Source organism: Berghia stephanieae, chromosome 5 (genome assembly GCF_034508935.2).
Source record: "Berghia stephanieae isolate SIO BIC M18660-M18661 chromosome 5, UCSD_Bste_1.3, whole genome shotgun sequence".
In the NCBI taxonomy this organism is placed as follows: Eukaryota; Metazoa; Mollusca; class Gastropoda; order Nudibranchia; family Aeolidiidae; genus Berghia; species Berghia stephanieae.
In genome coordinates this window covers 401,513-417,243 of record NC_088364.1, presented here as the reverse complement: position 1 = coordinate 417,243, position 15,731 = coordinate 401,513, and the positions used below count along the sequence as shown (strand labels likewise).

The following is a 15,731-nucleotide window of genomic DNA, read 5'->3' as shown; positions in this document are numbered from 1 at the left end:
AATTGTTTGACTTTAATATGCAAGAGATAGAACCTTGTAAGTATTTCAAGTTGGTAGAAATAATTCAATTACCCAAACCTGCCAGCCCACCAAACTTATTAAGAGGGAGTTTTGGTCAGAAAATCAGGGAGATACACCTAAGGAGTTGTAGGTGGCAGATTTACATTTTTTCAGCAATGCTGAAGACAGTTTTGTGTCATAGCATGTTGTCCCTGCTTGTTTAGCCAACAGAATGTCTCCAAGTGTTTCTGTTTTCAAGCTACCCCTAAAATCGGTCCTATTTTTTCTCACCATGGAGAATAATCTTTCGCAAGAGGCATTGCCATTGGGATGGAGAGGATAGTAAGCATAGCAGAGGGAAGATATTTGAACTTAATGGCTCCGACTTCATCTCTGATTGTGCCAATCTCCTGCCACTGCTCATCAGTCAGGCTACTGCACGATAATGTGGGCCATCGGTGTGACGGGCGGGAGCGTGGGAGACGAACTAAAAATGCAGGAGTCTCCCGCAATTTGCAGTAGGATTGGCAGCTATGAATTACCCCCCTTGTCACATTAAAGTCAGGTTTCTCTAATCCGGAACTCCACAATCCGGAAGTCTCCATTATCCGGACAGGTTGCCTGGGGCGAATGTTTTCTTCTTTATTTGAACCCTGTAAAAGAATTTCCGGATCCAAGCGCTTATTTTGGGAACAAGCCGTTACAATAGAGAGTATTTGTAGCTTTATAATTCGAACTTCACTGACCGACACCGTCTGTCCACCTTCTCGAAATAATAAAACTTTTTTCAAAAATTCCCTTTATTCATCCCAAAGGGAGAATTTGTCGCTAGGGTCTAATCCAAGGGAAGACTGGAATAACCCGAACTGAGCTAGGGCAAGGTGACTTGCTCAAGGCCACACAATGTAGCAGGTATTCAAACTCAGTACCGTTCTGGTACGAAGCAAAGACTGTAATGCTGAGGCACGCTGCTTTAGTTCAATGCAGTCGACACACATTTGAAGTAGATTGTGATTTCAAACATTCTGTCACATCCAATTAAGGTTAGGTAGGTAATCCAGTCCAATCATTAACATTACAAAATATATCCTATATACGATAATGTAGATGGACTACCCTGGCCCATGACAATGTCTACATAGCTGTCAACTTTTCAAAAATAAAATAAGCAACATCGATTTAGAAGAAAAATTCTACCTAGCAATTTAAGCATCACGTCTCCTGAATACATAAAAAAAACACATTCACATATGCATCCAATTGAAAATCATCATTGTGACTTTATTGAATCGCAACAGTCAGCTTTTTAATTACTATTACTAACCCTAACAAGTTGAAGAGGACAGAGGCTTGTCCAAGTGATGCTAAATTATCAGCTTTAGTTCCAGCACATTTTTGAATTGTTATCAAATAACACTTTCCATAATGAGATGATCAAAGCTTCAAAACAGACAAAATAAGAAAGAATCCAAACTGCATTAACTAAGATAAGGACTATTACACAAGTACAAAAGTAAAATAAATGAAATAACTTAGGACATTTAGAAATGCATAACTGTCTACCTGGTACATCACTTGAGAGGGGATTTTAGGACAAAAATTAGGGAAATTGGCTAAAATTAGGTGATTGCGTATTTATTTTCTTTGATGCAATATAATGGTCTTTCAGTCCCACTAGTAGTTATTGTAAATTGAACCTCTAAATACTGGAGAATTCCACCTATTTGCTTTGACAAAATAAACACACCTACTAGAATATACTTATTTCTCTTCAACCTAAACCGTTATAAAAGCTTGATTGAAAAAAACAAAATTAGGATCAGGTCAAGGGATAGGATGAATATTTAATATATTAATAAAGTGTGGCTATGTGGTCTTGTGGTATCACACTCGCTTTCGGATCGGAAGGTCCTGGGTTCAAGCCTCGCTCTAAGCATAGTTGAGTCCTTGGAAAAGACTCTTTACTCAGATTCTCTCACCGTACTCAGGTGTAAAATGAATACGTTGTCTCTGTCGGAAAAATTGTAATATCGCCTAACAGGCATCATGTCTCGTTCTTCATATGTTACGTGTTGCTGTTGGTCAGGGACCCCGTGTAAAGCACTATGAGCACATTTCGTGGATATTGCACTATATAAAAGCTCTTTTATTTTTTAAAGGGAAATAATCATTTTAATGTTCAATCTTTAAAAACACTTAATTTTCTGAGTGAATACCTTCCAATCACATATGTTGATTGACACAATGTTTGTAACAAGTAGTGAAAGTATGAATAATATCTGAGAGCACTAAAAGTATATGAGATGCTAACATGCATATTTTTATGAAAATCTCCAATACATTATGAAAGGTTTTCGTGAAAAACAACCGTCAATAATCAACAGAAATGTTAAAAGTCTTTGAAAATTATTCGAATCATGACAGACTTACAGACTCAGGGAGTCAAATACGGAACAAATCATTTTTTTATCATTGATAATCCAAATAAATGAATAAATTTACTCTATATAGATGATATAAATAGTATCCACTTCCAGAATCCACTTATTAATCTGACCCACCCAGACGACACTAGATTGAACTCCCTATATGAACGTCCAGGTCAGCAAACAAATTAAAGTGTTTAAGTACACTAAATGATTGTTAAAATTTCTTAAATAATGTTTCTAAAAATAATAATACGTTCACTCATGAGAAAAAATATGTACAATGAGCAAAACTGCAAAGGATGATGAGGCATTCTTAAGGTAAGGTTGGCACCACTGGATGGTTGATATGATGATGAGGCATTCTTAAGGTAAGGTTGGCACCACTGGATGGTTGATATGATGATGAGGCATTCTTAAGGTAAGGTTGGCACCACTGGATGGTTGATATGATGATGAGGCATTCTTAAGGTAAGGTTGGCACCACTGGATGGTTGATATGATGATGAGGCATTCTTAAGGTAAGGTTGGCACCACTGGATGGTTGATAATGATGATGAGGCATTCTTAAGGTAAGGTTGGCACCACTGGATGGTTGATATGATGATGAGGCATTCTTAAGGTAAGGTTGGCACCACTGGATGGTTGATATGATGATGAGGCATTCTTAAGGTAAGGTTGGCACCACTGGATGGTTGATATGATGATGAGGCATTCTTAAGGTAAGGTTGGCACCACTGGATGGTTGATATGATGATGAGGCATTCTTAAGGTAAGGTTGGCACCACTGGATGGTTGATATGATGATGAGGCATTCTTAAGGTAAGGTTGGCACCACTGGATGGTTGATATGATGATGAGGCATTCTTAAGGTAAGGTTGGCACCACTGGATGGTTGATATGATGATGAGGCATTCTTAAGGTAAGGTTGGCACCACTGGATGGTTGATATGATGATGAGGCATTCTTAAGGTAAGGTTGGCACCACTGGATGGTTGATATGATGATGAGGCATTCTTAAGGTAAGGTTGGCACCACTGGATGGTTGATATGATGATGAGGCATTCTTAAGGTAAGGTTGGCACCACTGGATGGTTGATATGATGATGAGGCATTCTTAAGGTAAGGTTGGCACCACTGGATGGTTGATAGGATGATGACCAATCCTGACTTCATGACTATTATATAGCATATCACCACTAGATGGTTGATATGATGATGACCAATCCTGACTTCATGACTATTATATAGCATATCACCACTGGATGGTTGATATGATGATGACCAATCCTGACTTCATGACTATTATATAGCATATCACCACTGGATGGTTGATATGATGATGACCAATCCTGACTTCATGACTATTATATAGCATATCAAAGCCTGGATTTTGAGTGCTTTTTAAAATCACTGTTTTGTGGTTTAACTAGGAAAAACCCAACAAGATGGCACTTTAAACTATCATCAGTAAGGATAAAATCATGAAATGTGTACCCAGTGTAACAACACACAAGTGGATATGTCTAATATGTCATCATCTGTATCAGTCTGCCAACCTGGGGACAGCTGACAGATGGCAGTTACAATGACTTACTCGCTCTGTTTAAAAGAGACACATTTCTTCCTCAGTGTTGCCTTCAATGTGGTGAGTACAATGTCTGGGTTCATCTCATGAGTCAGACAAACATTGTGTAATGCCTGTAAGGGGAGGATAAATTCAATAATACATTTATACAGGGTAGACACCATCTATGGATCAATAGAAATGGCAGGAAAATTATAAAGATGGAATATAACAGAGGTAGTGTAACTATTGATGATGTTCTCAATAACAAAAAATACCCATCAACTCCAATCATCACCCAGACACAAAACTTCCACAAAACTACAGAGAGGATATAGTGCTAATTAACACAGAAGGAGAAAGGATATAGTGCTAATTAACACAGAAGGAGAAAGGATATAGTGCTAATTAACACAGAAGGAGAAAGGATATAGTGCTAATTAACACAGAAGGAGAAAGGATATAGTGCTAATTAACACAGAAGGAGAAAGGATATAGTGCTAATTAACACAGAAGGAGAAAGGATATAGTGCTAATTAACACAGAAGGAGAAAGGATATAGTGCTAATTAACACAGAAGGAGAAAGGATATAGTGCTAATTAACACAGAAGGAGAAAGGATATAGTGCTAATTAACACAGAAGGAGAAAGGATATAGTGCTAATTAACACAGAAGGAGAAAGGATATAGTGCTAATTAACACAGAAGGAGAAAGGATATAGTGCTAATTAACACAGAAGGAGAAAGGATATAGTGCTAATTAACACAGAAGGAGAAAGGATATAGTGCTAATTAACACAGAAGGAGAAAGGATATAGTGCTAATTAACACAGAAGGAGAAAGGATATAGTGCTAATTAACACAGAAGGAGAAAGGATATAGTGCTAATTAACACAGAAGGAGAAAGGATATAGTGCTAATTAACACAGAAGGAGAAAGGATATAGTGCTAATTAACACAGAAGGAGAAAGGATATAGTGCTAATTAACACAGAAGGAGAAAGGATATAGTGCTAATTAACACAGAAGGAGAAAGGATATAGTGCTAATTAACACAGAAGGAGAAAGGATATAGTGCTAATTAACACAGAAGGAGAAAGGATATAGTGCTAATTAACACAGAAGGAGAAAGGATATAGTGCTAATTAACACAGAAGGAGAAAGGATATAGTGCTAATTAACACAGAAGGAGAAAGGATATAGTGCTAATTAACACAGAAGGAGAAAGGATATAGTGCTAATTAACACAGAAGGAGAAAGGATATAGTGATAATTAACACAGAAGGAGAAAGGATATAGTGCTACAGTAGAACTCGGAAATAGCGAGTTCGATGGGTCCACTCCTGATTACTCGCTATTTCCGAGTTCTCCCTATTCCCGAGTTGCCAGGAAAGGTTATAATATTGCTGGTTATTCCCCTTAGTGTGTAATTCGAGTAAAAGCCGTCGCCCCTATTTCAATTTCTTCACAGAATGCTTGGTTTTTTGTTGTTTTTTGTTTTTATTTTCAAGTAAAATCATGACTAGAAAAAAAACAAGAACATAGAAGTGTGTGTGTGTGTGTGTGCGTGTGCGTGTGCGCGAGTGTTTGTATGCACTCGGCATGTTTGATGAGGTAAGCAAGCGCATCACTCAATCACTGACCCATTGAAATAATGGTTCCACACTCCCCTCTCCCGCTGATCGTGTCGTTCGTTAACGATGCTACTCGCTGACCGATGCTGTGAAGTGAGGCATGTTGACATGTGCTTATCTCGCGCGTCGCGTGGCACCACATTGAGTGAATAATTGACCCCCACCCCCAATACACACACACGCACACAAACCCAACCCCCACCCAAATTTGTTTCGCCTATTATGTACTACTACAGACTAGGCTACTATGTAATATTACTCGTAACGAAAAATAAGAAAAGAAAAGAGGCTAGGCTAAAAATATTTAAATTGCCATTGTCTCTTGTTTTGCTTTACTTCGTTCGCAGTCCTAGGCTGGGGCAGGAAATGCTCGTTATTTCCGAGTTGACCTCTTTTTCATACTCGCTACTTTCATGCTAATTTTATTGACTCAAATAAGGGGAAAAAACGGGGATTTAGATTTTACTCGCTATTTCCGAGTACGTTACTTTCATGTTCTACTGTAATTAACACAGAAGGAGAAAGGATATAGTGCTAATTAACACAGAAGGAGAAAGGATATAGTGCTAATTAACACAGAAGGAGAAAGGATATAGTGCTAATTAACACAGAAGGAGAAAGGATATAGTGCTAATTAACACAGAAGGAGAAAGGATATAGTGCTAATTAACACAGAAGGAGAAAGGATATAGTGCTAATTAACACAAAAGGAGAAAGGATAGAGTGCTAATTGATGCACATACACACAGAGGGGGAGAGAGAGAGACAGAGAGAGAGAGAGAGAGAGAGAGAGAGAGAGAGAGAGTTAGTGAGTTAGTATATAGTCTAATTGACACATACACACATACACACATACTCACAGGATCTAGTGCTAATTGACACACACACACACACACAAAATATCTAGTGTAATTGGCACATAGAGAGAGAGAGGGGGGGGGGGGGGAAGAGTGTGAGAAAGGGGGGGGGGGAGGGGATATAGTCTAATTGACACACAAACACACACACATACACCCGCAGACAGAGGAAATAGTGCTAATTGACACATTGAGAGAGAGAGAGAGAGAGATAGATAGATAGATAGAGAGAGAGATAGAGAGAGAGAGAGAGAGTGAGAGAGAGAGAGAGAAAGAGAGAGAGAGAGAGAGAGAGAGAGAGAGGGGGGGGGGGGGCGGGGGGAGAGAACACTTTTATGTAATCTAATCATTTCAGGCTGGATTTCTTCACTTATTTTGTTTTTTCATCATGCCTGAGATGGCACTAACCTTGACCTTCCTTGGTCCGTCTAGAGTAGAACCCTTTTTCTTGGGAGTGAGTTTGTTGAGCATTCTCTCGATGCCTCCCATGACTGTAGCCTTTCTGGATGTCTTGTGATTGCCTGCACTCCCTGGCGTGCCCCCCATGTGTATTCGGTACAACTCATCATCAACAGACCTAGAGGCTGCCCTGGACGAAAACATTTGTACACATCAATGCCTTCACATCTTGAATCATTTCAAAATCACTATCACTACCCCCACCAATTACAGATTCTTTGTATCACTACCCCCACCAATTACAGATTCTTTGTATCACTACCCCCACCAATTACAGATTCTTTGTATCACTACCCCCACCAATTACAGATTCTTTGAATCACTACCCCCACCAATTACAGATTCTTTGTATCACTACCCCCACCAATTACAGATTCTTTGACAGGCAAACGTTATCCAGTCTTTCAGTTGGGTTTCTCTGTCATATAATTTTGTTGATATTTTAAATTAAAAACAGTTGCTTACCTACTCTCAATGTGTTACACAATTATTAATTTGCCCAGTATGCCGTATGGAATTGGCCCTTTTAAATAGTTCTCTGACATTACCTGTCACTGACTATATCTAGGTAACTCATTCACACCTGAGTTGAGTTGGGTGATGCGTGAATTGTGACTTACTTTGTTACCACAGAGAGCCTAACATCATGCATTATGCGGAAAAATGAGTTGAAGGTTGTCAATTGACATCCACGACAAAATGGGAGGAGTAAAGGGGGGGAATAGGAGGGGGAGGGGGAAAGAGGAGGGAGAGGAATGGATTTTATAAGTGAGGGTGATGTGAGCCTGAATCATAGACATCGTAACCACTGATTTGTTGTTTCTAGATGGTCAAACGGAATCTACCTAAACCCGTCAAATGATTTCAAATTCAAATACAAGAGTGTTGTTAAGCAGTTCTAGTCATCAAAACGGCCACGTAGAGCAAGGCTAAATCACGTGAGAATCCACAATCTGCCGAATGAAAAATTCATGTGTTTTTATTTTCTCATCACTTGTCTAGTTTTGCTATTGGAACAGTTAGGTTAATGTGGAGATTCTGTGAGGCAAGATGTATGAATTGTGATTTGGACCACATTTGTAATAAAGACTAAGAGATGCGGCTATGTGGTCTAGTGGTATGACACTCGCTTTTGGATCGAAAGGTCCTGGGTTCGAGCCTCGCGCTCAGCGCATAGTTGAGTCCTTCAAAAAGGCTCTTTACTCACATTCTCTCACCGTGCTCAGGTGTAAAATGAGTACCTGGCCGTTAACAGCGTTGACTTTGTACGAAAAATTGTATTATCGCCTAACAGGCGTCATGTCCCATCCTACATGTTAAATGTTGCTGTTGACCAAGGACCCCTTGTAAAGCGCTTTGAGCACATTTAGTGGATATTGCGCTATATAAAGCTCAATTTTAATTTTATTTTAATTTTATAATATATTGTATGCTAAAAGCTCACATTTCAAAATGTGAGTGGTTAATCCGATAATCAAAAGTCAAAAGTAAAATTGTAAACAAAACTCCTCTTTTTCCCAGTATTTTGACACTGTACAACCCCAGTCTTATTTATCTCTATATGCCTATAATACAAACTACTCCAATGTCAACAATATATAAATGTAAACAAAAGTGTTTTTCCAGTATTTTGACACTGTACAACCCCAGTCTTATTTATCTCTATATGCCTATAATACAAACTACTCCAATGTCAACAATATATAAATGTAAACAAAAGTGTTTTTCCAGTATTTTGACTCTGTACAACCATCTCTATATAATTATATCAACTATTCATGTCAACAAAATATAAATTAAAACAAAAGTCCTTTTTTCCCCCATAATTTTGACATTGTACAACCCCAGTTTCATTTATCTCAATATAACTATATCAACTAATCAATTGTTAACAAAATATAAATAGTCCAGATATTCTTCGACAGACTGGCTCAATTGCTATGAGGGAAACCCGAGTTTTCACAAGGTTGATACTTCACAGTACCATAGAACAGACGGTGAATGCCACAATCAAAATAGCCCAGTCAGAGCACAGTGTTTGGCAATTTCTTGTATTCGATTTTTTTGGAAGGGGACATCACTATTCAATTTGTTATTTAGACAACATTGTGTATTTAGATATCAATACAGTGGGAATCACTATTCAATTTGTTATTTAGACAACACTTGTGTATTTAGATATCAATACAGTGGGGATCACTATTCAATTTGTTATTTAGACAACACTTGTGTATTTAGATATCAATACAGTGGGAATCACTATTCAATTTGTTATTTAGACAACACTTGTGTATTTAGATATCAATACAGTGGGAATCACTATTCAATTTGTTATTTAGACAACACTTGTGTATTTAGATATCAATACAGTGGGAATCACTATTCAATTTGTTATTTAGACAACACTTGTGTATTCAGATATCAATACAATGGGGATCACTATTCAATTTGTTATTTAGACAACACTTGTGTATTTAGATATCAATACAGTGGGAATCACTATTCAATTTGTTATTTAGACAACACTTGTGTATTTAGATATCAATACAACGGGGATCACTATTCAATTTGTTATTTAGACAACACTTGTGTATTTAGATATCAATACAGTGGGAATCACTATTCAATTTGTTATTTAGACAACACTTGTGTATTTAGATATCAATACAGTGGGAATCACTATTCAATTTGTTATTTAGACAACACTTGTGTATTTAGATATCAATACAACGGGAATCACTATTCAATTTGTTATTTAGACAACACTTGTGTATTTAGATATCAATACAGTGGAATCACTATTCAATTTGTTATTTAGACAACACTTGTGTATTTAGATATCAATACAGTGGGAATCACTATTCAATTTGTTATTTAGACAACACTTGTGTATTCAGATATCAATACAATGGGGATCACTATTCAATTTGTTATTTAGACAACACTTGTGTATTTAGATATCAATACAGTGGGAATCACTATTCAATTTGTTATTTAGACAACACGTGTGTATTTAGATATCAATACAGCGGGGAATCACTATTCAATTTGTTATTTAGACAACACTTGTGTATTTAGATATCAATACAGTGGGAATCACTATTCAATTTGTTATTTAGACAACACTTGTGTATTCAGATATCAATACAATGGGGATCACTATTCAATTTGTTATTTAGACAACACTTGTGTATTTAGATATCAATACAGTGGGAATCACTATTCAATTTGTTATTTAGACAACACTGTGTATTTAGATATCAATACAGCGGGGAATCACTATTCAATTTGTTATTTAGACAACACTTGTGTATTTAGATATCAATACAGTGGGAATCACTATTCAATTTGTTATTTAGACAACACTTGTGTATTTAGATATCAATACAGTGGGAATCACTATTCAATTTGTTATTTAGACAACACTTGTGTATTTAGATATCAATACAACGGGGATCACTATTCAATTTGTTATTTAGACAACACTTGTGTATTTAGATATCAATACAGTGGGAATCACTATTCAATTTGTTATTTAGACAACACTTGTGTATTTAGATATCAATACAACGGGGATCACTATTCAATTTGTTATTTAGACAACACTTGTGTATTTAGATATCAATACAACGGGGATCACTATTCAATTTGTTATTTAGACAACACTTGTGTATTTAGATATCAATACAGTGGGAATCACTATTCAATTTGTTATTTAGACAACACTTGTGTATTTAGATATCAATACAACGGGGATCACTATTCAATTTGTTATTTAGACAACACTTGTGTATTTAGATATCAATACAACGGGGATCACTATTCAATTTGTTATTTAGACAACACTTGTGTATTTAGATATCAATACAGTGGGAATCACTATTCAATTTGTTATTTAGACAACACTTGTGTATTTAGATATCAATACAGTGGGAATCACTATTCAATTTTTATTTAGACAACACTTGTGTATTTAGATATCAATACAACGGGGATCACTATTCAATTTGTTATTTAGACAACACTTGTGTATTTAGATATCAATACAGTGGGAATCACTATTCAATTTGTTATTTAGACAACACTTGTGTATTTAGATATCAATACAGTGGGAATCACTATTCAATTTGTTATTTAGACAACACTTGTGTATTTAGATATCAATACAGTGGGAATCACTATTCAATTTGTTATTTAGACAACACTTGTGTATTTAGATATCAATACAACGGGGATCACTATTCAATTTGTTATTTAGACAACACTTGTGTATTTAGATATCAATACAACGGGGATCACTATTCAATTTGTTATTTAGACAACACTTGTGTATTTAGATATCAATACAGTGGGGATCACTATTCAATTTGTTATTTAGACAACACTTGTGTATTTAGATATCAATACAGTGGAAATCACTATTCAATTTGTTATTTAGACAACACTTGTGTATTTAGATATCAATACAGTGGGAATCACTATTCAATTTGTTATTTAGACAACACTTGTGTATTTAGATATCAATACAGTGGGAATCACTATTCAATTTGTTATTTAGACAACACTTGTGTATTTAGATATCAATACAACGGGGATCACTATTCAATTTGTTATTTAGACAACACTTGTGTATTTAGATATCAATACAACGGGGATCACTATTCAATTTGTTATTTAGACAACACTTGTGTATTTAGATATCAATACAGTGGGAATCACTATTCAATTTGTTATTAGACAACACTTGTGTATTTAGATATCAATACACGGGATCACTATTCAATTTGTTATTTAGACAACACTTGTGTATTTAGATATCAATACAGGGGATCACTATTCAATTTGTTATTTAGACAACACTGTGTATTTAGATATCATACAGGGATCACTATTCAATTTGTTATTAGACAACACTTGTGTATTTAGATATCAATACAGGGATCACTATTCAATTTGTTATTTAGACAACACTTGTGTATTTAGATATCAATACAAGGGATCACTATTCAATTTGTTATTTAGACAACACTTGTGTATTTAGATATCAATACAGTGGGATCACTATTCAATTTGTTATTTAGACAACACTTGTGTATTTAGATATCAATACAGGGATCACTATTCAATTGTATTTAGACAACACTTGTGTATTTAGATATCAATACAGGGGATCACTATCAATTTGTTATTTAGACAACACTTGTGTATTTAGATATCAATAAGGGGAATCACTATTCAATTTGTTATTTAGAAACACTTGTGTATTTAGATATCAATACAGTGGAATCACTATCATTTGTTATTTGACAACACTTGTGTATTTAGATATCAATACAGTGGAATCACATTCATTGTTTTAGACAACATTGTGATTTAGATTCAATACAGGGATCCTATTCAATTTGTTATTAGCAACATTGTGTATTTAGATATATACAGTGGGATCACATTCAATTGTTATTAGACACACTTGTGTATTTAGATATCAAACAGTGGATCACTATTCATTTTTAGACAACACTTGTGTATTTAGATATCAATACAGTGGAATCACTATTCATTTGTTATTTAGACAACATTGTGTATTTAGATATCATACAGGGATCACTATTCAATTGTTATTTAGACAACACTTGTGTATTTATATCAATACAACGGGATCACTATTCAATTTGTTATTTAGACAACACTTGTGTATTTAGATATCAATACAGTGGGAATCATATTCAATTTGTTATTTAGACACACTGTGTATTTAGATTCATACACGGGGATCACTATTCAATTGTTATTTAGAAAACTTTGATTTAGATACAATACAGGGAATCACTATTCAATTTTTATTTAGAAACACTTGTGTATTTAATATCAAACAGTGGAATCCTATCAATTTGTTATTTAGACAACACTTGTGTATTTAGTATCAATACAGTGGATCACATTCAATTTGTTATTTAGACAACACTTGGTATTTAGATATCATACAAGGATCATATTCAATTGTTATTTAGACACACTTGGTATTTAGATATCATACGGGAACACATTCATTTGTTATTAGACAACACTGTGATTTAGATACAATACAGGATCACTATTCAATTTTATTTAGCAACACTTGTGTATTAGATATCAATACAGGGGATCACTATTCAATTTGTTATTTAGACAACACTTGTGTATTTAGATATCAATACTGGGAATCACTATTCAATTTGTTAATTAGACAACAATTGTGTATTAGATATCAATACATGGGGATCACATTCAATTTGTTATTAGACACCTTGTGTATTTAGATATCATAATGGGAATCACTATTCAATTGTTATTTAGACAACACTTTGTATTTAGATTCAATACAGTGGGAATCATTTCAATTTGTTATTTAGACAACACTGTGTATTGTATATACAGTGGAATCACTATTCAATTTGTATTAGACAACACTTGTGTATTTAGATATCAATACAGGATCATATCATTTGTTATTTAGAAACACTGTGTATTAGATATCAATACAGGGATCACTATTCAATTTGTTATTTAGACAACACTTGTGTATTAGTTCATACACGGGGATCACTATCAATTTGTTTTAACAACACTGTGTATTTAGTTCAATACACGGGGATCACTATTCAATTTGTTATTTAGACAACACTTGTGTATTTAGATCAACAGTGGGATCACTATTCAATTGTTATTTAGAAACACTTGTGTTTTAGATATCAATCAGTGGAATCACTATCAATTTGTTATTTAGACAACACTTGTGTATTTAGATATCAATAAGGGGATCACTATTCAATTTGTTATTTAGACAACACTTGTGTATTTAGATATCAATACAGGGAACATATCAATTGTTATTAGACAACACTTGTGTATTTAGATATCAATACAGGGGATCACTATTCAATTTGTTATTTAGACAACACTTGTGTATTTAGATATCAATACAGGGGATCACTATTCAATTTGTTATTTAGACAACACTTGTGTATTTAGATATCAATACAGTGGGAAACACTATTCAATTTGTTATTTAGACAACACTTGTGTATTTAGATATCAATACAGGGGATCACTATTCAATTTGTTATTTAGACAACACTTGTGTATTTAGATATCAATACAGGGGATCACTATTCAATTTGTTATTTAGACAACACTTGTGTATTTAGATATCAATACAGTGGGAATCACTATTCAATTTGTTATTTAGACAACACTTGTGTATTTAGATATCAATACAGTGGGAATCACTATTCAATTTGTTATTTAGACAACACTTGTGTATTTAGATATCAATACAATGGGAATCACTATTCAATTTGTTATTTAGACAACACTTGTGTATTTAGATATCAATACAGTGGGAATCACTATTCAATTTGTTATTTAGACAACACTTGTGTATTTAGATATCAATACAACGGGATCACTATTCAATTTGTTATTTAGACAACACTTGTGTATTTAGATATCAATACAGTGGGATCACTATTCAATTTGTTATTTAGACAACACTTGTGTATTTAGATATCAATACAGTGGGAATCACTATTCAATTTGTTATTTAGACAACACTTGTGTATTTAGATATCAATACAGTGGGGATCACTATTCAATTTGTTATTTAGACAACACTTGTGTATTTAGATATCAATACAGTGGGAATCACTATTCAATTTGTTATTTAGACAACACTTGTGTATTTAGATATCAATACAGTGGGAATCACTATTCAATTTGTTATTTAGACAACACTTGTGTATTTAGATATCAATACAGTGGGAATCACTATTCAATTTGTTATTTAGACAACACTTGTGTATTTAGATATCAATACAGGGAATCACTATTCAATTTGTTATTTAGACAACACTTGTGTATTTAGATATCAATACAGGGGATCACTATTCAATTTGTTATTTAGACAACACTTGTGTATTTAGATATCAATACAACGGGGATCACTATTCAATTTGTTATTTAGACAACACTTGTGTATTTAGATATCAATACAACGGGGATCACTATTCAATTTGTTATTTAGACAACACTTGTGTATTTAGATATCAATACAGGGGATCACTATTCAATTTGTTATTTAGACAACACTTGTGTATTTAGATATCAATACAGTGGGAATCACTATTCAATTTGTTATTTAGACAACACTTGTGTATTTAGATATCAATACAGTGGGATCACTATTCAATTTGTTATTTAGACAACACTTGTGTATTTAGATATCAATACAGTGGGAATCACTATTCAATTTGTTATTTAGACAACACTTGTGTATTTAGATATCAATACAGTGGGAATCACTATTCAATTTGTTATTTAGACAACACTTGTGTATTTAGATATCAATACAAGTGGGAATCACTATTCAATTTGTTATTTAGACAACACTTGTGTATTTAGATATCAATACAACGGGGATCACTATTCAATTTGTTATTTAGACAACACTTGTGTATTTAGATATCAATACAGTGGGAATCACTATTCAATTTGTTATTTAGACAACACTTGTGTATTTAGATATCAATACAGTGGGAATCACTATTCAATTTGTTATTTAGAAAACACTTGTGTATTTAGATATCAATACAGTGGGATCACTATTCAATTTGTTATTTAGACAACACTTGTGTATTTAGATATCAATACAGTGGGAATCACTATTCAATTTGTTATTTAGACAACACTTGTGTATTTAGATATCAATACAGTGGGAATCACTATTCAATTTGTTATTTAGACAACACTTG

General features: G+C 34.3%; 1 protein-coding gene across 2 annotated transcripts in view; it reads right to left on the bottom strand.

Annotated features, from left to right (window-relative positions):
* Positions 1 to 15,731, bottom strand: part of LOC144972201 (maternal embryonic leucine zipper kinase-like) — an 86,132-nt gene that overhangs the window by 12,324 nt on the left and 58,077 nt on the right. For both annotated transcript variants that reach the window (XM_078913217.1, XM_078913218.1), the window contains 2 exons: positions 6,892 to 7,072; positions 4,024 to 4,127 (listed from right to left, as the gene is read on the bottom strand). In XM_078913217.1, the coding sequence (XP_078769343.1) occupies positions 4,024 to 4,127; positions 6,892 to 7,072 (285 nt within the window). The remainder of the gene's footprint in view (positions 1 to 4,023; positions 4,128 to 6,891; positions 7,073 to 15,731) is intronic.